The sequence below is a fragment of the Ostrinia nubilalis genome, chromosome 1 (assembly GCF_963855985.1).
Source record: "Ostrinia nubilalis chromosome 1, ilOstNubi1.1, whole genome shotgun sequence".
Lineage (NCBI taxonomy): Eukaryota > Metazoa > Arthropoda > Insecta > Lepidoptera > Crambidae > Ostrinia > Ostrinia nubilalis.
Window position 1 is genome coordinate 9,652,044 of NC_087088.1, and position 26,121 is coordinate 9,678,164.

The following is a 26,121-nucleotide window of genomic DNA, read 5'->3' on the forward strand; positions in this document are numbered from 1 at the left end:
AATAAAATAAAAGTTAGTCATACAAGGATAAGTTATCCGCTTTGCCCTATCCGCTTTGCCCAAAACGTGTATTTCTAAACATGCTTACTTTTCTTACCATTTCAATACCGGCTTTATGTAATACTAATATCACAAATATTACTAGAAAACATTGTTAATCTGCAAATGTAAATCGTTCTTGGGTTAGCTAACAGTAAAAACAAATGAAATGAGAACAAACCTGATCAAAAATCGTAAGAAAAACACTCCAAAAATTTTTTTGGTCACAAAAATAAACGAAAGGCACCAGTCGCTTTGAATCAACTGTCATGGCGTAGTCAGAGGGGTTACTCGCCTACGCAGCCGCAACTTGTAAAACCATCTCTTATTGTGTTCCAGAAAAATCGCTTATCCGCTTTACCTGGGTTATTCGGTTTGCCCGGGCTTCCCCTATGTATAAAATTGATGAAGGAACTAGTAGTTGTATTTGTTTAGTTTCGAAGAAATATTCGATTTTGTGATTTTATAAAAAAAACAGTTTTAGAAGCATATTTTCTAAAAAAATTACATTAAGTCAGAATTTTGTAAATAAAAGACAATGCCGGAAATTGGCGTCTTTTTTTTTTCGCGCGGCCATCGACCAAACTTTGTTTTTTGATTACAAAATAGTGTAATAAACCAAACTTACTATGACATGTATACCTCTAAACTCAGTCTGAACTGAGTTACGAGCATTAGAAGTTTGATGATTTTCATACTAGATTTGCTTTTTGCGCGCAAAGTTTTGTAAGAAATTGCAACAAAATAGTGAGATTGTATGTGTAAACAAACAATATCATCCATTAAAGGCTCCAGACATCAATATGGAGCAGAATCAGCGCAATAAAAAAATAGCGCAATATTTTGTTGCAATTTCTTACAAAACTTGCGCACAAAAAGCAAATCTAGTATGAAAATCATCAAACTTCTAATGCTCGTAACTCAGTTCAGACTGAGTTTAGAGGTATACATGCCATAGTAAGTTTGGTTTATTATACTATTTTGTAATCAAAAAACAAAGTTTGGTCGATGGCCGCGCGAAAAAAAAAAGACGCCACTTTCCATACAAAATCTGGCATTGCCATTTACCTATCACTATAACGTCTACCTTTATGCAGAAATAAATGGTTATTGCTGCAGTAATTTAGGAATTATTTAATAATTTATGATTTTCAGAAAACATTTTTTCCTCCGTTACACTAGAAAATTGGCAGCTATATTTACTTTATATTGATGCATGATATAATTATCTATAATACCTGTAAATATTACTTGCCTATCCCGTGGAAGTTCGAAGATATGTTAATTTCTATGAGTTTAGAAAATTTATATGTAAATAGGGTTGTCATCTGAATATTTTTTAGTTTTTTAAATGCCGTCCGTAACAATACGGTTATAATGCCTTTCTTAGATAACTATTGAAATTAATTGCTTTTACCATTATTAATTTGTCTGGTCGAGTTTGATAATTATAGAGTTGGCCCTCTGGCGGCTTATTGGAAATCCTATCGTTTTCGAAACATCGATATATATGTTGCAGTCAAAACTCATAATCGATCAAAACCACTTTTGACTGCAAATTTCAGTTAATAGTGGTTTTGACCGATGGCCTTAGTCAATATTACTTTTGACTAATTTTTCTAGTCGTATCATCCAACTTCCACGGGATAGGCAAGTAATATTTTCAGGCATTATAGATAATTATATCATGCATCAATATAAAGTAAATATAGCTGCCAATTTTCTAGTGTAACGGAGAAAAAAATGTTTTCTGAAAATCATAAATTATTAAATAATTCCTAAATTACTGCAGCAATAACCATTTATTTCTGCATAAAGGTAGACGTTATAGTGATAGGTAAATTTATTTACAAAATTCTGCCTTAATGTAATTTTTTTAGAAAATATGCTTCTAAAACTGTTTTTTTTATAAAATCACAATATCGAATATTTCTTCGAAACTAAGCAAATACAACTACTAGTTCCTTCATCAATTTTATACATAATAGTAATATCTAACGATTGAATTAATAAAACAGGGATGTCCGCTTCTAAGGGAAAATAAAAGACTGTGCGATGGCCGCGCGAAAAAAAAAAGACGCCACCTTCCATACAAAATCTGGCATTGCCATTTGAACGCGGGCCCGCACTGCAACTGCCGAACGACAAACGAGGCGGTGCGGGTGCGGGACAAGCGGCTCGAACGCGGGCCCGCGCTGTTGTATTACTATGGCCACAGAATAATAATAAGTACTACGTACAGAAGTTTTACTTCGCGAAGGTATTTAAAAAAATGTATGCTCAATGTCATTAACAATATGGTGTAATTTAGCTTGTCTCAAGAGTCAAGCAAGTTTGTCAGAAGTTTTGTTGACAAACGTCAGTGATCGGTACTGCGCCGAAGCTATAGGGCTGACTTCGGTAAAATGATGTGACGTGAGGTGCCAATCTGCAGAAAATGGCGGAGGAAATACATGATTTAGCATGAATTATCATGAATAATATTAACTACTTATTTACCTCTCAGTGTCTTCAGGCAACTTAAAAAAGTACATTCTGTGTTTTTATTATTATTTAGGCAGTTAAATACTGCACAGTATTTAGTACACCATTTTCTTTATTTTTTTCCATCATACACAAGAATACGCGTGCGTGAGTCAATGTTCGCTCGTATGTGAGGCCTTGTCGAATAGTACTCTTGTAGGGGGCAATCGTGCGTGTTTTGTTTTCGATGTAAACTCGCGGAGATGAACAGGCCTGCTATGGCGGCCATATTAGCATGACACACCGGACGCAGGGCGGTAGCAGCGCGTTGAAAGCGGTTTTCGAATATTTAAATTTTTGACAACCGCCCGCGTTGCAACTGCTTTGAAACTGCGCTGCTTTCAGTGTGCCTCAGCCGCGCTGCAACTAACCCGCACTGCTTCTGACCTGCGTTTGGTCTGTGGAAGCCTTGAAGTTTGATCACTACATGCCTGGACACCTGTATAATGACCATGTAGGATTGTAGGCAGATACGTTTTCTAATATTCATGTTTTCTTATTTTCAGCATAGATTACCAAAAAAGCAAGGATCTTGGCGTAAACCATTTGCATCATCCAGTTATTCTTATAACTACAACAACCAATACTCAAACCAATATTATAGAGCCAAAAGTGCAGCACCTTTTAACAATAATAGTTATAATAATAAGGTAAGGGAACCCCAGAATAGTGTAGTGCCCACCCCAGGATGTTGGGCTACCGATTAGAAGATGATAGTTTGCTATCAACTATTACTCACTTATGTGTTTTTATTAGAAAAAGCACAAAAACCTATTCATATAAAATATTTCTTTTTTCACTTCCCAATATCACTTTGCGTGAATACACACGCAGCGTGGGACGTCAACCTACAAGGTGGACCGACGACATCGTAAAGGTAGCAGGGAAGCGCTGGACGCAGACCGCTGCCAATCGATCAACATGGAAAGCATTGGGGGAGGCCTATGTTCAGCAGTGGACGTCCTATGGCTGAAATGATGATGATGATGATGATGATATCACTTTAGTATGCTGTGATTTATCCCGATTTGATTTATAGATTTATTAAATTTAAATAAAAAGTGTAAAATCGAATATTACAGCTAACGCAATATAATGTTACCAAGTCGATTGAGACTGAAGAACCGTCTTCTTTGGACTGTTATTGATTTTTCCTTTTAGAACAATCTAGATTACAATTTATAAAATAAAGACCTACATAAAAACGCAGATGGTCTCGAACATAGTAGCTTTTCACGTTTTGTATGAAACAAGGTTATTTTTGATTGTTTTTAACTCTACACGACGGATCAACCCAATTGCATTGACCTCGGTCACGAGCGAGTTTCTGTGCCTGCCTTCATCAGAGGGCTCGATGAAATCAATGAATTAAAAATATAATATTAATAATCTTTTTCTGCAGTGTGTTTTAGTCTTTAGACTTAAATCACATTATAGGATTTTATACAACCCAATATTCCGACAGATAAACTGTTAGAGTATGCGCACACCGTTGATTTTTAGTTGGCCGATAGTTGTGCCCGATTTTAATTTGTATGAAGAATCGGCCAAATCGAATCGGCGTAGTGTGCGCACTCCCATACATGCCCATACTGATCAACTGCCCGACTAAACTATCGGCCGACGAAAAATCAACGGTGTGCGCCTACTCTTAATCTAAATCAAGCGAATCCAATTTTATACTCTTCAATTGATTCAATATTTCAATGCCAGAACCCAGTCGTGAACAATTAATGTTAGTTATTCATTTAAATTATTTACTGTTTTTAGTATAATAACAAATACAGTTATAAAACCGAAACGAAAACTGCGCCTCAAGCGAAACCAGTAACTAGGACAGTGAGTGAACAGCAATCCGATAAAACTGCATCGAATTCCGCCAAAAGTTACAATACAGCTCCAGGAGTGCGGGAAGTAAATATTCTGTCTGATGAGGTTTGTGATCTTTTTTAATTGTATGTTGTAAAAAAATCATTGTTATAGCGCCAAAAATATCTAGAAATATTCTTTAAAATTGTTATTATGTAAAATATTACTATAATAAAATTGAAATGCAATTTATTAATAGGAAATAATAATTATGGGTTTATTATTTTTCGAAACAGTTCAAACATTCCGTTCGCACTGAAAATGAAACAGACACCAAGTACAGCAAAATATCAGCCTCCCAAAGATTATCAAATTTGCGAGATCGCCTTAGCACAGTAGATCTAATCCCACTGCAACTACCGGCTACTAAAAACGAGTGTCTGGTAAGTATACTTTGTATTAATTAATAACTTCTTAAATAGTTCACAAATGCAGTCGGAGGCATCAATGACTAATTCTTTTGTTGGTGATATGTAATTGATGCCTCCGACTGCATTTGTGAACACTAATGCTGGATTTCTATAATATTCTATCCTAGTCCAAGTCGGACGGATTTGGATTGTCAACTGTCAAATTTCAATATGTTTTTGGCCAAAATATCTGCGGTTTTCGATGTTTTTACATTTTCATATTGTTTACAAGACTATTTCAAAAATATTAAAGTGTAAATTCACCGAACATTTTGGATATTTAATCTAAAACTTAATTCAATTTGACAGTTGTAATCCGGATTTGGACAAGGATTGAATATGGGAAACGGGCGTATGTTGTCTGGTTTTTATCTTTTTAGTTCATTTTTACGCAGTTGGGTTTTTTTTTCAATAATAATTTTATTTAAATCTTTTTAGTTAAGTACTATACATTTTTGTAAGCTTCTTAAAAAGCCCTTTATTTTGATACTCCACGTACGGCGTCTAAAATCCGCCATTTTTTTTTTTTTTTTTCAATTTTAATATAGCCAGTGTCACTCTCATGAAATAAGATAAATCTAACGACACCTCTTACGCTAAAATCGGTCAAGTCGTTAAGGCTGTAGGCCGTGCCAAAGAAATATACATACCTACATACACTCGAAAAATATAACCCTCCTTGTGGCGCAATCGGGTAATAATAAAAAATTTAAAGGACGTTTTAATTGTATCGAAATAATTATTTCACTGATGTTCTTAATATTGAAATCCTTCCAACTTTTTTTTACGGCAAATAAAAAATACATTATTATGACATCATGCCTATTGAACTTCTTGGATGACTGCGATAAGGAAACAAAACACAGGCTATGTATTGAAAATATTAATTGAATTATAAAATGTATAATTTACTCATCACATCAATGTTGCACATCTTACTATACAATTTTGTTGCAAAATTGCCTGTATTACAATGAGATAAGACATCATTGTGTTTATTGGACACCAGCCACAATACTAAGTATGGTATTGTGTTTTTTTATAAAAGTATGTTTTTTAATTACAACATTTTTTACTTCAGGAAATAAGTGGCCCGGTCACTAGCGTTACCCCCGCACATAACTTAGAGCCGCCTCCAGACTCTTCATCTTCTGTATTAAAATTAGAGTGGACATGTCGGAAACTTGGACTGCCACTTCCAGTCTACAAAGTACACGACATCAGGCCGAAGCGAGGACCTGTCAGCTACGATTGTACAGTTAAAGTGAGTTCTATGATTATGAAATGATTTTATTGACAATATTATATTGACAATAAAATCATATTATATTATATTTAATAAGTCTGGAATATTATGGTGAGCTATTCCAAATGTTCCAAGTTATAATACGTTGCTTCAATTGCACATCGAGGTTCCTTTATAGTTATAATTATTATTGTTATGTTTCTTTATTTTTACTCGGAAGTCCCTATGGTCTTCGGTTTTAACCATAACTCACGGGCTCATGCCAAGAGAGTTGAGTTTTCAGAATTGATAGCGGAGTTGGAGTCGTCCTGCATGAACTTTCTGACGATACGACAGGTGTTGAGAATCGCAGCCTTTTGCATAGTCATATAAATATTTTCTTTAATGTCTAAATTGCTTAGGGCAGTTAGCAAGTGGTTTGGGATGACACTCGTGCTGGAGAGCACCAACGGTATAATGTATTATCATTATAATTATTATTACTGACGGGATTGCTACCATGTACCTACCTTAATTTTGTGTTTCCAATATTTCGGCACTGTTGCCGAACTTTATACACTCAACATCAAATAAATCGCACCTTCCGCGACGCGAACTTTAAAGATTTTCTTCTGACACAATCATGGTGCCCCAACAATATTGGTGTTATTTGAAAGCTCAATAAATATCCTTAAAGTAAAACACATTTAATCTATACTGAATAATGCGAAAGTACCTGTCTGTCTGTCTGTCCTGCTTTCATGCCTAAACCACTGAACCGATTTTGATTAAATTTCGCATAGAGATAGTTTGAGTCCCGGGAAAGGACATAGGATAGTTTTTATCGCGGTTTTTGAATCAGGGACGCGCGCAATAAAGTTTTTCTGTGACAGACAAAATTCCACGCGGGCAAAGCCGCAGGCGGAAAGCTAGTTTCTAAAAATGTATACCATAAATGTGACTTGAAAAAAGACCTTACTTTGGGCTCACCTCTGGGATCAACTAGACCAATTTTTATGGTTATGAAACCAAATAATGATCTCACGTGTCCTCTTTAACAGATGGATAGCGATTAATCCCAACTTAACAGTTTTATAACCATAAAAGTTGGCTCAAGCGTAACTACCTATTTTTTGAAGAAGTGACTGGATTCTTCTAGAGACACATTTTTTGGGGTAAAAACCTTTCCTTTAATGAAATGAAGTTTAAAACTAGGCTTTTAAATGGTGCCAATATTGGTGGGAAGTGGGGATGCATACGTTTGAAAATGCTTATCGCGGGAGGTGCGGTTTATTTGATGTCGAGTGTAGTTAAACCTGTAAAACATGAGTTTAACCGTTACAGGTTGGGACTTCATATTCCTCTTCATCGTATCCTGACTCCTCTCCTTCCGAGGAATTAGCTAAGGAAGTGGCAGCTGTTAAGATGTTAGCGGTTATCGAAAGTTCAGAAGCTGGCGGCATGCCCACGTCATCCAGTACCGACGCTATCGCGTGCCTCACCGAGCTCGTCTCCGAACACGAAGCGGGTCTTTGGGCGAGTACTGTGCCACATTTGTACAGGTGTGAACTTTAATTATGTTACGTAAGGAATTCGAAACACAATTTAATAAATTACATTGGAATCTATTCAGATTGGGTTTTCAATTGATAAAAATATGCTTTATAATTAATTTATGCGTATGCGCGTAATATGCCATACCTATGGGCAAATCAATTTTAATTTATTTGTTTTTTGATCACGTATTATTTATACAATACCTTTAGAAAAACTTGTTTAGCTTTCAAAATTCTCGTTGATTTGTAAAGATGTCTGATAATTAAATAATATAATAAGTTCATATCTTGTATTTCTTTAAGGGAAAAGTATGGCGAGAATTTACCTAGTAACTGGCAAGAATTGGTTGAAAATTGTCCCCGAATTATCAAAGACCGAGTTGTAAATGGGTTGTTAGTTCTTCTTCCTAATAATGAGGTAAGACTATTCTATTTCATTAGAAAATTCAATTATGCAACCTTACCAACAGTGTGTAGATACTAAAACAAACAGAATCTAATTGTTTTGTTCTTAATGTAAGTGTTACGTACGCTCGTAAGACCGAAAACGCTTATTGAGCGAAAATAACAGCTCATAACGCATTGTGTCACTGTAAAAGATCCAAGAAGACAAGCCTTGACGCGTTCTAAGCACTAACTTAGCCGTGTATTTCCAACGAACTGTATAGTTATAAAAAATCTCACTTACAGGAAGTGGTTATACCACCACAAGTAGAATCCAATATCTCCGATGATACTATCGACAGTGATCTGCCACCTTTGCAATTCCCTGAAGAGGACTTTTGGAACGTATTTGTAACTGTAGCCAACTCCACCCTTGAAATCTGGCTTAGGATTATTGGACCTCAGTATAGTGTAAGTATATATTAAACATGTGATAAACGTCTAAAAATAATATACAGGGTGTTAGGTAAATGGGTATATGAGCCGATATTTATTTGTTTAATATATATTCATTCACGGAGGCTCCTTAATATTTGTGAATAATAATATTAAATATAAAGAACGCAAAGATGTAGTAGGGCTATCAGTTGAGCGTGTTGTCGAAATTTCCTGTGTCGAGCTTGAGAGTTACATCATTGTATGTGTGTATAGACCCCCTTCTGGGGACTTTGGTATTTTTGAAGCGGCTATTGAGGATGCTCTTAATAAAACTTGTAACAGCAACAAAAAGGTCTTAGTTTGTGGAGATTTTAACGTCAATTTACTAGATAGCTCATCATCATATTCTGTAAGACTACTTTCCCTTTTTCAGTCATTTAACTTGTTTAGTCAATTTAAGGAAGCAACTAGAATTACGGAAACCACAGCTACTTGTCTAGATAATATTTTCTCTAGCTGTGTCCCTGACAATAAAGCTGTCATACACAATCTTACGTCAGATCACTGTGGTATTAAAGTAGAATTTATTTGTAATAATTTGAATAATAAAAGTAAAAAAAATGCCGTATGTAGACCTGTAACCATTAGTCGTCTAGAACGTTTTAAAAATAATCTTGAAAATAAATTGCATTTAGTCCCGTATGTTCAGGGAGACCCAGATGCTCTTTACAATAACCTTTTCGAATGTATTAAAACCGAACATGACAAAGTTTTTACGGTAAAGCCATTAAAACCAAATACCAAATCAAAGTTTAGTGACTGGGCTACTAAGGGAATATACAAAAGTCGAAATACGTTATATGAACTTTATGGCATGAAAAAGTATAATAATAGTATATCTTTTCTTGAGCATGTAAAAAAGTATTCAAAAATTTTTAAGAAAGTTTGCTTCATGGCTAAGTCTTTTTATATTCGGGACAAGATAGGGAACGCCAGTAATAAAATAAAAGAAACTTGGAATGTTATCAACCGAGAGACTGGTAAACTAAAACCAAGAGATAATGACTTTTCTCTCAAAGTTCACGATAATTTGATATCTGCAGATAAAGATGTAGCGGAAGCTTTTGACAATTTTTTTGGGAATATAGCTTCAGCAACAACTGCCAACTTAAAGTCATCTCCCTCCGAGGCCGAAGAAATATTGAAAACCCACGTGACACCCTGTGACTCGCACTTCTCTTTTAAACATATTACTCCATTAGATATCACTAAAACTTTTAATCTTTTAAACGTAAAGAGTACAACTGATATCTGGGGCATCTCTGTCAAGATAGTCAAACACATTATTGATATAATTTCCCCACAGTTAGCGATAATATTCAATAATTGCATAGAGAAGGGAATCTTCCCCGACCTCATGAAACATAGTAGACTAATGCCATTATTTAAGTCTGGTAGCAAAACCGACCCTGGCAATTATAGACCCATTTCTATCTTGCCCGCTCTGAGCAAGATTTTTGAAAAAATCATACAGGAGCAACTTATGATTCACTTTGGCTCTAATAAACTATTTCATAGTGAACAATATGGTTTCACCAAGGGTCGTTCCACCACCGATGCAGGGGTTGCACTACTTAAACATATCTTTGAGGCTTGGGAGAATTCTCAAAATGCACTAGGGGTCTTCTGTGATCTCTCAAAAGCTTTTGACTGCGTAGAACATCAAACGCTAATTCGCAAACTGCACTATTATGGGGTAAAGGACTCGGCTTTGGATTTAATACAATCCTATTTAAACTTTAGAGTTCAAAAAGTTGACATAAATGGTGTTTTGTCTTCTGGGTCACCTGTGAAAATGGGAGTTCCGCAGGGGTCCATTCTGGGTCCATTCTTGTTTCTTATATACATTAATGATCTACCATATTTTGTTAAGGACTCTTGCGAAATCGTGTTATTTGCTGATGACACATCTTTGATTTTTAATATCGATAGAAGTAAAAATAACTTTGACGATGTAAATAATGCACTAACAAGAGTTTTAAGTTGGTTCACTACAAATAATTTACAACTCAATGCAAAGAAAACAAAATGTATAAAATTCTCTTTGCCTAACGTAAAAACAGTTAGTACACAAATAGAACTTAATAATAATGCAATCGATCTGGTAGACTCTACTGTATTTCTGGGAATTACCCTGGATTCAAAACTCCAGTGGGGCCCCCATATAGAAACTCTGGCGGGAAAGCTCAGCTCAGCGGCTTTTGCAATAAAAAGGATACGGTCATTAACCGATGTTTCAACAGCTCGCTTAGTCTACTTTAGCTACTTTCATAGCCTAATGTCATATGGAATCATGCTGTGGGGCAAAGCTGCAGATTTTGAAACAATATTTATTTTGCAAAAACGTGCGATAAGATACTTGTATAAAATGAAAGCAAGAGCATCCCTTAGAGAATTGTTTAAAGAAATTGGCATTCTCACGGCCGCTTCACAATACATCTTAAACTGTATTCTATTTATTCAAAAAAATATTACTGAATTCAAAAAGAAAAGTGATATTCACCAAATTAACACTAGAAATAAAAATAAATTGGCTATACCCGCTTTTAGACTTAATAAAGTGTTTGCTACTTTTATGGGACAAGGTATCCATTTTTATAACAAAGTCCCTGATAAATATAAAGAGCTACCGTATAATAAATTTAAAGATATAGTTAAAGATCACATGCTTAAAAAAGCCTATTATACAACTCGAGATTTTCTTAATGATAAGTCATCCTGGGAGTAGGATTATGGTCCTCTCATGCTCGCACTAAAAAGAATTAAAATGAAAAGTAATGTATAAACTAATAATAATTTCTCAAATGTTATAGTGTCATGCTTCTCAATCTGGACTGTTACTTAGCTTTATTATTAGTTTTTTTTTAAAGAGATAACTTGGAATTGTCATTCTCACTAAAATGTCTCTGGGGTGGTGGCGTAGTGAGGCGGGTCGTTACATTCCCTCTAATATGGTCGAGTGAAGCGATGGCTGGTTCACTCGTCATGTCTGTGAACAGGCGCTGCTTTCGGGGACTGGTCAATCCAAGTTATTCAAATTTATGTATGCGAGTCATTTCTACTAGTATCTTAATATGTAAGTCTAGATATTAGCACGTCACTACCTTGTTTAATATACCACGCAATCTTGTATACCCATTCTTATAAGATACACCATACAAGAATGCATGGTAAATTCAGTGATCTGCTCCTGAATCGAATGTACCTACTACTACTATTTCTATTTATTTATATTAACCGGCAGACAGTGGTGACTGAGTTTGTTGCGGCGCTTCTTCTCAGCACTTGCCAAATGTTGGTCTCGAAGCGCTGGTAGGGTAAAAAGATTATGAGACATGTAGAGGCTCCTTAAGAGCAAAATGACGATTTGTAAGAACTATTTATTAGTCCAAACAAATAAAGAAATTTTGACTTTGACTTTGACTTTGACTTTGATACTAGCCCATGTTGACATGGGCATATAAATGGTATGGTGAAGTCAGAAAATTTATATCTTCTATCTAAACCAATATAAGGCGTGGCACCTAAACTAACGCAAATTTAAACCGTTATTTCTTTTTAAGGACGCCTTCGAAACACTTCTGGCAGATATGGCAATATATTACGAGCGTTCGGGTACTCCCGTGGACAAATCTATGTTGATTAAAAATGCTTGGTAAGTTTTTTACACTATATGGATAGTACTAAATACATTTAAGCTTGTGATTGTGAAATAACTATTTAAATTGTTACATCAATTTACAGGTACGCGGTGAATTTAGACGATGGCGGGTGGCAGCGCGCTAAGATCATGGATATAGACGAAGACAAGGCAACTGTTTTTCTAGGGGATCATGGCGACGACGATATAGTCAATATACATAAAATAAAAATACTCGAACCGCAGTTTAGAAGATTGCCTGCCCAAGTAAGTTTTCTGTTTGGTGAAAATATCTCGCACATTTTGATTTGAGCTTCTTCAGACTCAAAAGTCTTACCTACTAGGACTTAATTTTTTACTGAACCAGTTAAAAGATCAGGCTGTATCGTGCTTCATTACCGTAAATATGTCACTGCGGTTAACGTAATCATTTGCTATTTTGCATTTGCAACCTTGAATTATGTGAATAATGTATCACAAACTATAAGTCCTCGTTTAATGAGACGCCAGAAGGTCTGTAAAGAATAAAAGCAGCTGCAGGCGATAACGTATTCTCATATCGGGTCGTCTGTAGCGGCGCGTGTTCAACAGGCGATAACGTATTCGAATCGAGTGACATCGAGAGAGGTCGTCAGTGACAACGTGGCGTCCTCCCATTCTCTACAAGGCCAGAGCGCGCGGTTGTTCAGTGATGACGTGTCGGCAGGCGATCCTGTGCCGGCTGGAGGGCGCGGAGGAGCTGGCGGCGAGCGCGGCGGGCGCGGCGCTGGTGCAGCGGCGGCTGCCGGGCGAGGTGCTGGTGGCGGCGCCGGGCCCGCGCGCCGACCCCGCCGACCCCTCCGTGGCGCTCGTGCTCTACGACACCTCCACGCAGCGCGACCTCAACCTCAACAAGGAGATCGTGCAGGACTTCTGCATCGCCGGCGCTTTTAACCTCACTCAAGTAAGACTCCGCCCGATTTTAGCATCCGAGAAATTGTATGAGCAGCGCAGTTGTGGCGCGGACGCGTGCGACGCGTTTCGACATGCGCGCCGGTGGCGGGTACTCGCCGCGGATGCAGACTGGCGATTGTCGGGCGACTGAAGCGGGCACCCGCGCAAGTTGCCCTTAACCCGTTTTTTTCAGCCGTTCTTCTCCGATGCCGGATTAAATGATTTGACAAAAATCCAGTTAATCCAGAAAACAGAACTTTTACTTTACTTATCTAATTCCGAATTATTGACGTGTAACTTTGGACCTAGAAAAGGTAAGTATCTTTTGGGATTCAGCCTTTTAAAATTACTAACAAGTGCACTTATGTATATCCGCTCGCCAACATAAAATGTCTGTATCTATATATATAAAAGAAAGTCGTGTTAGTTACTCCACTTATAACTCAAGAACGGCTGAACCGATTTAGCTGAAAATTGTCAGGGAGGTAGTTTAGAGCCAGGAGAAGGACATAGGATACTTTTTATCCCGTTCGAAATTAAAAAAAAAAGTCTGCTTATTTATTGCCATTAAGCCGAAACAAAGTTCGCCGGGTCAGCTAGTTTAATATTAAACTTAACAAAAAGTTGCTCTAAAGAGCTCAATACGTGTCTTTATCTTTTAGGCTCTACCAGCACGAGACATCAAAGACAAAACAAGTGCTGAAAAGGAGGATCCGGAACCAAATCAGGCACCAGTAGTTGTTAGTTTTTATTTATTGTACTTATTTTTTGTAATATTTGATTTAAATAGCATGGTATTTTGCTCAATATTTATAAATTCATTCAATTAATTGTATTGTGTGAATTGGAGACTTGAACCATTTGCCAGTGAATTCTTTGCAAAAAAAAGCATCAATTATGTAATTGGTTGTGTCAACTGGCCAGTTGTTGCGTAAAACAAGCTACTGGCCACCAAGTAACAGTTATTTGTAAGAAACAATGTTCATTGCTCATTCGAATGAGCACAGTATTAATTACTAATTAGAATTAGGTGGTACTTGTCTGCCCAAAACTACAGTTTAAAAGTTGGTGGCAACTGCATGTTTGATTTTTGATTGTTGTCAAGTCTTACGACTTGTGGTTTTTAGGTCATGTTTTTTTATGTACTATTTTAATGTTATTAATAAAGTAATGGTTTGGGGCGATAGATTTATAATATGAGTAACATTAACTACAGAAATTAACTGAATACGATTCTGTACAATTTACTAGGAACAATGAGTTTGTCGACGTTATGCTTCATTCTTATAATTTTCTACGACTAAATATAGAGTCATCATTACAACAAACAAACAAATTAATAGCAAGCTAATATCTCATATTGGTTTCTTTAAAATTGGGTGTGTGTGTTCATTATTTCATTATTGAAGTGTTTGCATGGTCTGTACTATTTATGTAAGTATATTTGGCTTTCCAGTTTTTACTTCAAATCAGTACACTGACTTATTAATTCAACAACCAACTTAAATTGCAAAAATCGGCCAATTAGAAATGATAAAGTGAGTTATAATGTCAAGTTAATTAACTTACTGATTTGTCCTAAAACTGGTGTGTAGTTTATTTTGCATTTAGCAGCAAGTTTTTAGTAAACTTTGAGAAAGAGCCTTATTTACATCATCAAATATTTTCTTCCTTCTGTCTGTTCCTCTACGTGCTCCACGACATCTGGACGCAGCGCAACATCAACCAGGAAATCATACAAGAGTTCTGCATTGCCTGCACTTTAAATGTAACTCAAGTAAGGACATAATTCTTTACACGTCTCGTCTGTATTTGTTTTTGTTAATAAGAGCTATTTTAGCTCTGAATGTTTCAGATGACAATATGCCTTTTGGAGTTCGAATGTATATTGTACAATCACGGAATTATCTAGTATGTTAAGCGTGTAAGGGAAGAATTGGTTTGTTTTACTTATAAATACTAAGTTTTTCATCGCAGTAAGCAAGTTACATAAGATTGCGGTTGCATACTGTGGTTGGGGCTACCACCTTTTAGTGGTTAAAAATATATTTACTACTTAATTTATTTTTATGTAAATACACAATTTAGAAACGGCACTGTAATTATGTAAGCATGACTCAATCTACTACTCTTTGTTGTCAATGAACTTATTTTTTTCTATAATGCCCAGATATAGCTGCTGTTTCTTCCTGTGTATCTTTTGAGCCTTATGACTCGTAAAGTCATGTAAGAATCTTGATCGGGTCTGTAGCTTACCATGAGTTTAATCGCTTTCGAGTAAAATAATCTATGACAATTTGTAGTTCTTGGCAGTTACCGCTAGGGGCGTTGTATTTACGTTTACGTCTAATTTTACGTTTACGTTTAATGTTCGTTTGTTAGTTTTAGCAAATGACGTCCACTGCTGGACAAAGGCCTCCCAAAGATTTCCATAACGACCGGTCCTGCGCTGCCCGCATCCAGTCTCTTCCCGCGACGTTTAATGTAAACTCATGGTAATAAGCACACATAATTATGTAAATAACAAAAGAAGCGCGTTGACGGTCTGCTTTTGTTTTGTGATCGTAGAAGCCATGCGAAGTGGAGGTGGGGTGCGTGAGCGAGGAGGGCCGCGTGTGGGTGTCGCGCGCGGGCGGCGCCGTGCTGGTGCGCGACGCGCTGGCGCTGCTGACGGCCGGGCCCTACCGCCGGCCGCTGCCCGCCGCGCCGCACGCGCCCTCGCCCAACGCGCAGACGCTCTACATCGTGCGCACGCTCGCCGGCGACTGGTGAGAGATTTGCGATTCTTAGAAGTACTAATCACAAAGTGAGATTATTACTATGGTGTTTATTTTAAAATAGCGTATTGTGTAAGTAAATCCATATATAATGATAAAGCTGTTTGCAAAATGAAAATGTTGCAAAAACGCCAAACATTATTCAAGCTATGTTCACGCGTACGAATCGCGTTCACAGCTAGTTACTAATACATATGTGGCGGCTATCCGCCACATTCCTAACTTGGACCACCGCCTTAGAGGCTTAGATAATAATGATTAGACGTGAGGGTAAAGTGGAAAATAATCCAATTTTCATTATAATCCCCATCAACTATTATAAAACATACCGTTACATGGGTATTCAACCCATTGTATTCTGTATGACGGTCCACAAATATTAATCTATTTAGCTTTAAGCCTTATTGTTCCATTATGGTGATGCAAATAAATAACTATCTATCTATCGACTTTATTTGTGACTTCAACAATAATAATTAATTGCCTTTTTATTCCTCATCTATATTCTTATTTCTTTGCTTGCCAGGGTACGATGTACGATCATCAGCGGCCTCGACGGTGAAGGCACTGTAAGAACTCAGCTGGTGGACAGTGGACTGATTTTGCGAGCACCGTTGTCGTCCCTGGTGCCACTACAAACATTCTCTCCGGCCCTCAACGCCTTTCCGTGGCAGGTAAGTGCCTGAATTTAGGTGCTTTTTAGAAGTAAACAAATGTGACCTTGTGTCAATATTTTTTCCCCTTATAGCCATTCTTAACAAAGTCTACTGTAAACTGTAAGTCCTTGCACCAAAATTAATCTCAAAGGCTCTAGGTTAATTTTGTTTGCAAAAAGATCTGAAACGAATAATTTTAATGTATAAACTTGAAAGAGTTGAGGTGACTTGTGTCAGGTTACAAAACCAATGTAAAGAGTGACAATGAAACCTTTGCCAAAACAATTTTTTGTACTACTAAAATTCTTACAAGTTACTTTTGAGATTAGCACTTCGTATCAGTCGCATCGCGTAGCGTGTTGTCGACTAGCGCTAACCGCAGTGCGTGCGCAGGCGATGCAGGTGCGGCTGGGGGCGGCGGAGCGCGCGGTGGGCGGCATGGTGGGGCGGCTGCGCGAGCTGCTGCTGGGCGCGCGCGTGCTGTGCCGCGCGCTGCCGGCGCCCGCGCCCGCGCCCGCGCCCTCGCCGCCGCACGTCGAGCTGTTCGTGCGCACCGGCCCGCAGAACATCCTGGCCTCCGTCAACAACGCCATCCTCATGGAGTTCGAGTATCTCCAGCTGTGAGTCGCCTGAATTATTACGCGTTGTGAAAGCTTGACTTACTTGACTTATGGTCCTATGTCCCCTAGATGGGGCAGAGGGCGTCCACAACAGTCCTCCATCTCGTTCGGTCATCATCATTGTGAAAGCTTGCTTTGGAAATATCATCTTAGTGCTTGTTCACGTTGACTCGCGGGCGCGGTGGCGGGCGCGGTGACGAAATATCAAACATATGTGCGCGCGATTCATTCGCGACGTCAGGTAAGTTCAACCAGTTTGAACTTGTCGCTAGAAACGATAGTATGTCACACTCGCGCGAACGCCTGGTGGTTAATGTGAACACGAGCTCGCAACGTTTCCCGCGCCCGCACCCGCCCCCGCGCCCGCGCGTACCTACGTGAACAAGCCCTTAGGCTTCTTATACACGAGCGGCTCAACCCGACGGCAATTGCAACGGCAGCTGTCGCCACCTTTTGGCGGCTGTAGCTTGTCGCATCCTGTACAAAGAGACAGCTAAAACTGCAGCTAACGTCGATGAGTCGACAGCTGCCGCCAAAAGGTGGCTGCCGTTGCCACTGTCGTCGGCTATGAGCCGCTCGTGTTTAAGAACACTTACGATTTTACACCCCTGATATGTAGATAAAAGTGTGGTATGAAACCATAAAGTTAATAGACCTAGCGGAATAGAGTAATAAAGGACTAAGCGAGCGAGATGTTGGTTAAAAAGAGATGTGTTAGGGTCCTAACGAATATTAGTAAAAATGAAAATAGTGGACTGTATAAAATAGGTGCTGTAATTCTCGCCAGCCTAATTACAAGAAATTAATTATGAGAGTACGCGGTATTCGTGCGTCGACGGTGGTGTCCAAAAGGCGAGTACGTGAGCCGAGCGAAGCCGATGATGACGCTGTCGGCCCGAGGTGACGTTAGTCATTGTACGCCGCCCGCACGTCTCCTCCCGCGCGTTGTTGGGTTCCCAACAAGATGCGCGTGATGCGCCGTGACAGAACCAGAACCGAACCGTTTTTTTCTTCAACTATTTGACAGTTCGTTAAAACTTATAGGCACGCTGAAAATTACAAATTTTACGTGAATGAAATTGTGGATGTTTATGAGAAATAGTGCTTCAGAAACTTGGTGTCTGGTTCAGTGATTGATTAATGTAAAAAAACAGTGAAATAATCCTGATAACTGACACACAAATGACATCAGTGACATCCTTAAATCGGTTTCGTTTGACAGCTCGTGGTTGTTGCTCTATTCCGAAGGAATATTAACTTTTTGTATGAAACATTATATTCTTTCACAATGATCTGGTGTAAATTTGCTCTGTATTCAAGCATGCACGATGGTTCCGCTGTAGGACATTCGCTATGTTTGATTCCTTGAGGGATAATAATAACACACACATTTTAAATTGCACCCCCGGTAAATAAACATTTGGTATTGATTTTTGCTACAGAAGATAACATGTTTTACGCGCTCAATCATTACCGTTATTAATGCAGTGTTTTTATTACATCGCTGTTTTTAAATAGCTTGTGACAGTTGTTTTGAAATGGGAGTTTTAAGTAAAAGGTAAGTATTTGGTTAAATTTATTATTTTGCATTTATTAATTTTTTATTTTGTAAATGTTATGCTTTTTCGACTAAGGGTGGAATAACAGATACAGGGTGTCCCAAAAACAATGGATAACCCTGTAACCATCGATAGGCCTCGCCATGGTCTCCCTAACGTCCAATTTTGACCCCATTAAAAATATCACCGTTTTCAAGATTTTTAAGTATTTGTGCATTTTTAGAAAATTGCCACCTGCGATTGCTTTTTCTCATGCCATTTCTACAAATGAGGATACTCTTCAATCTAGTTTTTTTCCTTATCACAAGGGATAGTTGGGCTATCAAAAGAAAAGATTAAAGTTCAACAAACTAGTTTAAAAGTATGAAAATTTTAAGAAATTGCAGAGAAGAAGGAAAAATTAATTCATTGTCTTGCACTTTTGATCAGCCATCGTGTAAAAAAAATGTAGGAAGACCATCGTGCCCATTACCTTAAAAACTTCCTTGGTTAATTGAGATTCTAAAAAGGTATCACAAGCCTATGTATCCTGTATTATTTTTATCTTATGGCTACTTGAATAGCAACTAGTATGAAAACTGCAAAAATGAGTTTTTCTCGTAATAGTTAAACTAGGACTGCATAGTGGCATTAAATACAAATGGATAATTTTTAGCGTAGGAATTTTAATAAAGCAACGTTTTATCATCATCATCATCATCATTTCAGCCATAGGACGTCCACTGCTGAACATAGGCCTGTACCCCAATGCTTTTCATAATGACCGCTTGGTAGCGGCCTGCATCCAGCACCTTCCTGCTTACCTTTATGAGGTCGTCGGTCCACTTTGTAGGTGAACGTAGTACGATGCGCTTTCCGGTACGTAGCCTCCACTTGAACCCTGTTGCCCCATTGGCCGTCCGTTCTGCGTTTTTGTGATTACTTAATTTTTGTTTTAAACTTTATAAATGTGCCTATAGACAGATACCCGTGATAATACACGGCTCGGAAACGTGGATTTTTTGGACAGCGTGCTATGGAGGGGCTATGCTCGGGTTTCTTGACGAAATCATATCAGAAATTAGGAGATCCGTAAACGAACTAAAGTCGCTGACATAGCTCGACGGATCAGCAAGCTGAAGTGGCAATGGGCAGGGCACAGTAGTTTGCAGAACTGAGGCAGCATGGTTAAAGTGGAGGCTACATACCGGAAAGCGCATCGTAGGACGTCCACCTACAAAGTGGACCGACGACCTCATAAAGGTAAGCAGGAAGGTGCTGGATGCAGGCCGCTACCAAGCGGTCATTATGAAAATCATGGAGTACAGGCCTATGTTCAGCAGTGGACGTCCTATGGCTGAAATGATGATGATGATGATGATAAAACGTTGCTTTATTAAAATTCCTACGCTAAACATTATCCATTTGTATTTAATGCCACTATGCAGTCCTAGTTTAACTATTACGAGAAAAACTCATTTTTGCAGTTTTCATACTAGTTGCTATTCAAGTAGCCATAAGATAAAAATAATACAGGATACATAGGCTTGTGATACCTTTTTAGAATCTCAATTAACCAAGGAAGTTTTTAAGGTAATGGGCACGATGGTCTTACTACATTTTTTTTACACGATGGCTGATCAAAAGTGCAAGACAATGAATTAATTTTTCCTTCTTCTCTGCAATTTCTTAAAATTTTCATACTTTTAAACTAGTTTGTTGAACTTTAATCTTTTCTTTTGATAGCCCAACTATCCCTTGTGATAAGGAAAAAAAACTAGATTGAAAAGTATCCTCATTTGTAGAAATGGCATGAGAAAAGGTAACCGCAGGTGGCAATTTTCTAAAAATGCACAAAAACTTAAAAATCTTGAAAACGGTGATATTTTTATTGGGGTGAAAATTGGACGTTAGGGAGACCATGGCGAGGTCTATCGATGGTTACAGGGTTATCCATTGTTTTTGGGACACCCTGTATATCATTGCCGCCAAAAAACAATATATAATTTAATTAATATATTCGCCAAAAAGGCACCATCAAATTAGAGGCGTGATGACTCGTTGCAGTGGCGCAACTGTGGCGCGCGTGCACCACTTCCGTGACTAACGCAAACTCTAGTGGCGCTGCAACTACGCTAAGCGCAAAAATGCCGCGCCACTAATTTGAAGGCTTCCTAATGCTCCATAATTCATCTCTCTTTTTGGGTACTTATTTGTGATTTTTTTTATTGTTAAATAAAACAAGCATCGCCATAAATTGAACAGGCATAACCAACACGTTCTTTTTTGTTTACAGCTTTTTTTAAAATTCAGATGGTTTGATGAAAGTAAATGTATGTATCAATGTGGTAGATAGAAACGTTTAACTTATAAAAAAATAATATGTAAATAGATTTCTTGTAATATAATTAATATTTTAAGATAGAGAAAGAAATTATAACTTAAAATACTTAACAATCAACAATCTGCCTCAATAAAACAATCGTTAAGTATTTTGGTCTACATTTAAAGTTGAAAAATACTTTCGGTCTATTGATAATATCGATAAAAAAAATCAATATTTTTATTTACTCCAGTTTTTTATTTGTTTCAGGTAATTGCCGCTAGGAAAAGCTTTAATCGGCAATTTCTATTAATATAATATAAAAACAGGTGTAGTCTCTATAATGGACTTTAAACACTACAAGTGGCTTAGAATGGTAGAACCACGTATAGCAAAATTTGTATACGGTATAATTAAATTCAAAATGGTAATAAATATTTTCAAAAGTCCTTCCTAACGAATTTGAAAAATTTTGTGTAATCTGAGTCCTAGTCCTAGTGCTTTAAAACTTGCTCAATGTTTGGTTAGTATTTCATGGTTGGTTTTAGCTGATGACTATAGAATTCTTTCATCAACAACCACCAATTCTACATTTTATCAATACCTTTCGAAATAGCTCGATAATTTGTGAGATTGTTACTACTTATTTCAAAGTATTTACTTATAAAGATGAACGGATTTTGATAAAATTCTGGTTTCTGTACCTCATCGGTTGTCCGTTGGTTATTGATAATGTCCAACAAAAATATGTTTTCATCTTAATATTCAAAGCAAACTGTATCTTTTATCAATGTTTACCTTTTACAGGCTTTGTAGGCTATTCTAATAGAAATGAAGGGCTATAAAAGACTTAGTTGGTATTTAGCTTAGAATATCTTACTTATCATTCCAATTGTGAGTACATTATACTCACGTGTCTTGCCCTCATTAGCCTATCTAGGGTTCTTTTTCACCCTGATATGCCATGTCACGTGCGATGTGTACCGATAGCTAGTTTTTATTTAAAAAATTGTCTAACAATATAATAGACACCATGACAAATTATATTCTTATACAACGTGTTAATGTAAAAGCGCAAAACCTGAAATTATTTTGTTAGGAATCGAGAGTAGAATCGATTCCACTAATAAAAAATTAGGGTCAAATTTTAACCAAAAAAATATTTTAATTACGCCGTGTTACTTAACTCTATTAGCAGAGGTGAATTAACTATCTACGTTAACTACTAACCGTTTCCAGAAATGTGTAAAAAAGAGATAACAAGTGGGCGGGGCGAAAACAAAAAGAGTGAATATCTTCGTAAATAATCCGCGAAAATTAATTTTAATAATTTACATAATTATTTTATAATAAAAATTAGGGTGTCTGAGGTTTTGCGCTTTTTCATTAACACATGGTATACGATGAACTGATCCATTTCTTATCATTAATTGCGAGACTTCCACGTAATATTCATAAATATAATAAAATTATTATTATAGATGTTAAGTTTACATTACTTATAATAAATTTTATTATAAGTAATTGCAGTCGCATTATATAATAAAATACCAAAACAAAAAAAAAATAAAAAAAATAAAGCCTGACAAAACAGGAGCGCTAAAAAAGAAAAAAGTTTTTAATTTGTTATAGACTATTAATTTATTGTTATTTATTTTACTCGAAATTATAATGAAATATAAGATTGAATTATATTCCTTATGTTTTTCATTTTTATTTCATCTAAGCTTGTGTTTTTCGTAATAAATTGTTTATATCCTGCATACATGTTTCATTTGCCATAGTGTAGTAATTCTTAACTTAATATTACCCTTTCAACAATTTTCCTATGCTCATTACGTTGATAAGTGCGTTTATCGTTTCGTGTATCGATGCTGAACTTTTCACTAGAACACTGTGTGGTGGTGGTGGTGGTAACTTAACCCACAACTAGCGTGCCAGGTCATAGAATAGAGTTGTTGAGTTGAAGAACTGGTAGTAAGATTAGTAGTAACAAGGGCAACAAAGAAAAGAGAAAATTCCTTGATATTACCCCCTTACTAATAAAAAATTACACGTATATTGAACACTTATTTAAATTTCATTTCCATACTAAACGTCACTTTAACCTTACTATACCTACTCGACGCAGAATCGTGGCAGGCGGGGCCATAAGTAATTTTTGAAACAGATGCACACTCGCCATTATTTTATTAATTATTGCGTAATATGAACAACTCTGTGTGACGACGTCACCCATAACCAGTGTGAGTGCGAGAAAAAACGTGATATGCACTGTCTTAATATACACCGGCTGCCACGAGACTTTGCGCCGAGTATAAGAGTATGGACGCAGACACTGTTACCAGAGAATTCGTATAACACACGTAGATATAGCAATATTTCAACCGTCTCATTTCCAATTCGGACGCAGCGGCAAATCGCAAGACGAGGAGAAGGATGCGACGAACCACGTGGAGGCGCTGCACAAGAAGAAAGAGCGCATCTTCCGCAGCCTGTCGGCCGCCGGCGCGCTGGACGCGCCCGCCAGCGCGCTGCCGCCGCCCGCGCTGCCCGCGCCCGGCAAGTGCTTCGACGTCTACATCGCCATGGCCGCCAACCCGTGGAACTTTGTGGTGAGTCCTGCAGCTGCAGCTGTTAGAAGAAGGAGCTATCTTCCGCAGCCTGTCGGCCATTAACCAATCATTCTAAGACACACTTTATTGTAGCACTGAAAACAAAGTTCAATTTTCTGTTTTAAGTAAATTGAATTCCTTAATTAGTGCCGTCATCATAGGCTCCCTTTGCCACGAGAGAGAGAGAGAGTTGCGTTTTGACAACTCCTTTTGAGTATAAAATATGTCAATTAAGAGAAAAGAACAAGACTCTTTATCTGATTGCGACTACGGCTATAGCAACACAGCTACAACGTTAAGGTGTAAATACATAATGCACTTACTTTTTAACATATTTTTAATTTACATGTCTCTTTATGTGGATTCTTTGAGTTCATTAGTATCCTTTAGGTCACAACGTATTCATACCATCTTTGTTTGTCATTTTCTTTGCGACGAAGGGAAGTTTATCCCTGAATTTATTCCCTTTTATTGGTTTACTGTCGTTTAAGCTGCAGATACTAGCTACACACAGTGAAAATAACGAAAACCTAATTTAACTGTGTGTCTCCACTTATCTAAACATTAGGTTAAAAGCAACTATAGTGGGTGAGTAAATTATATTTTTCTGGAAGATATAATATTATTTCCCCGATTTGGTGACAGAGCAAGGCATATTTGAGACGTGTATAAGTAGTCGAAAAAATTACATAAATACTTTTTCCAGCGATAAGCCTGCTTTAATTGTGTTGTTCCAATAACTTGTTTTTTTTCTATTACCTTGTTATTAAGACAATAACTAGAACTCGGAAGACGTTATGACTATGATATCATTTTGTCCTTACAGGTGCAGCCAAACAGTACTAGACACACTCTACAAACTATGATGTCATCCTTGCAAGCAGAATGTCCCAAGTTGTCGGAAGCAGATTCTCCCACTAACCCAGTTAGTGGAGAGTTATATACTGTTTATTATGACAAGGACGCTTCTTGGTATAGGTATGTGTCAAGATTTCTGCCTATTAAACCTACACACATAATGCTTCTATTTAAAAAAAACCTGGTTTAATTTTTGAATTTATGTTCTTGACAGAGTCACTATTGCGGGGGCAGTTTCTACAGAAATGGTGTCTGTGTATTTCTGTGACTACGGAGACTTGGCACTCTTCCCCACCAAGTCGCTGCGCCCGGTTCCATCGGCAGCTCCCCTGGCGCGCTCGTTGCCGCCTCAAGCAATCAAAGCGCGTCTTTACGGTAATCCTCATAAATTACTGCCTGTTTATACACTCGCGAGCAAAACTATGGAATCACTTACATGAAGTTGTTTCCACGCGAACTTGTGTACTAACGAATTTGTTAGTAACAAAAAAAGTGGCACCATTTTAAAGATTAAACTTTTATCTTTAAAGTGATACCAAATTCATTTAAATCACACCGGTATTTAAAAAGATATCCCGGCTGATGTGAAGAAGTAACGAAAAAGACATGTATGAACTGTTTGATACGTCGCGAGTTGCGGCCTATTTAGCCCCTATAAAAGCACGCGTTTTTAGATTTTTGCTTTCACACGTTGATTCATACACATCTCCGCTTCTTTTGACACTTTACCTGGGATTCTACACCTTCAGAAGCAGCACAAATCGTTGCACTATTGCAAGAAAGGCTCAGCCAGCGGGCTGTCGCACGTCAGCGCCACATAAGCCAGTCCTGGGTTTCGAAAGTTTCAAGACGCTTTCGGGAGACTAGTGGCTTTATCCCGAGACCAAGTTCTGAACAGCGCCGGCGCACATCGCAGAGGGAAGACCGTTTGTTCATGTCAACCTCTCTATGAAATCGTCATTTGACTGGAATCGATGTCCATCAAGAGCTCAGAAATGTTCGTAAGATAGCTGTTAGCGAGTGGACAGTTCGTCTAAGATATAAGCAATAGAATTTGACTCTAAAAAGGCCTGCCACAGGCTCGAAACTGACGGCAGGTCACCGATAAGCACCCTTTCAATTTGCTCGTACACATCTCGATGGGAAGGCGAGTAATGGAGGCGAGTTCTGTTCTCCGATGAATGCAAACTGTATTTGCAGGGCAGCAGTCGAAGAGGTCGGGTTTATAGGCGGCCTGAGGAGCGATTTGTGCAGTGCTGGTTCGCTGAAACAGTGGCTTATGGGGGTGGCTTGCTCGACTTAACATCGAGATGTGTACGAGAAAATTGAAAGCGTGCTTATCGGTGACCTGCCGTCAGTTTCAAGCCTGTGGCAGGCCTTTTTGGAGTTAAATTCTATTGCTTATGTCTTAGACAAACTGTCTACTCGCTAACAGCTATCCTACGAACATTTCTGAGCTCTTACTGGACGTCGATTCCAGTCAAATGACGATTTCATAGAGAGTTTGACATGAAAAAACGGTCTTCCCTCTGCGATGTGCGCCGGCGCTGTTCAGAACTTGGTCTCGGGATAAAGCCACCAGTCTCCCGAAAGCGTCTTACAACTTTCGAAACCCAGGACTGGCTTATGTGGCGCTGACGTGCGACAGCCCGCTGGC

The 26,121-nt window shown here is 37.9% G+C and overlaps 1 protein-coding gene across 4 annotated transcripts in view; it reads left to right on the plus strand.

Moving 5' to 3' along the window:
- LOC135071497 (tudor domain-containing protein 7) overlaps positions 1 to 26,121 on the plus strand; it is a 37,274-nt gene that overhangs the window by 9,059 nt on the left and 2,094 nt on the right. For 3 of the 4 annotated variants that reach the window (XM_063965278.1, XM_063965294.1, XM_063965287.1), the window contains 18 exons: positions 3,069 to 3,212; positions 4,333 to 4,497; positions 4,668 to 4,814; positions 5,923 to 6,105; positions 7,411 to 7,628; positions 7,926 to 8,040; positions 8,313 to 8,477; positions 12,068 to 12,159; positions 12,249 to 12,411; positions 12,851 to 13,087; positions 13,740 to 13,817; positions 14,792 to 14,854; positions 15,646 to 15,845; positions 16,381 to 16,528; positions 16,904 to 17,130; positions 23,405 to 23,606; positions 24,433 to 24,584; positions 24,679 to 24,839. In XM_063965278.1, coding sequence (XP_063821348.1) covers positions 3,069 to 3,212; positions 4,333 to 4,497; positions 4,668 to 4,814; positions 5,923 to 6,105; positions 7,411 to 7,628; positions 7,926 to 8,040; positions 8,313 to 8,477; positions 12,068 to 12,159; positions 12,249 to 12,411; positions 12,851 to 13,087; positions 13,740 to 13,817; positions 14,792 to 14,854; positions 15,646 to 15,845; positions 16,381 to 16,528; positions 16,904 to 17,130; positions 23,405 to 23,606; positions 24,433 to 24,584; positions 24,679 to 24,839 — 2,860 coding nt within the window. The remainder of the gene's footprint in view (positions 1 to 3,068; positions 3,213 to 4,332; positions 4,498 to 4,667; positions 4,815 to 5,922; positions 6,106 to 7,410; positions 7,629 to 7,925; positions 8,041 to 8,312; positions 8,478 to 12,067; positions 12,160 to 12,248; positions 12,412 to 12,850; positions 13,088 to 13,739; positions 13,818 to 14,791; positions 14,855 to 15,645; positions 15,846 to 16,380; positions 16,529 to 16,903; positions 17,131 to 23,404; positions 23,607 to 24,432; positions 24,585 to 24,678; positions 24,840 to 26,121) is intronic. The other variant, XM_063965301.1, reaches the window with a different exon arrangement.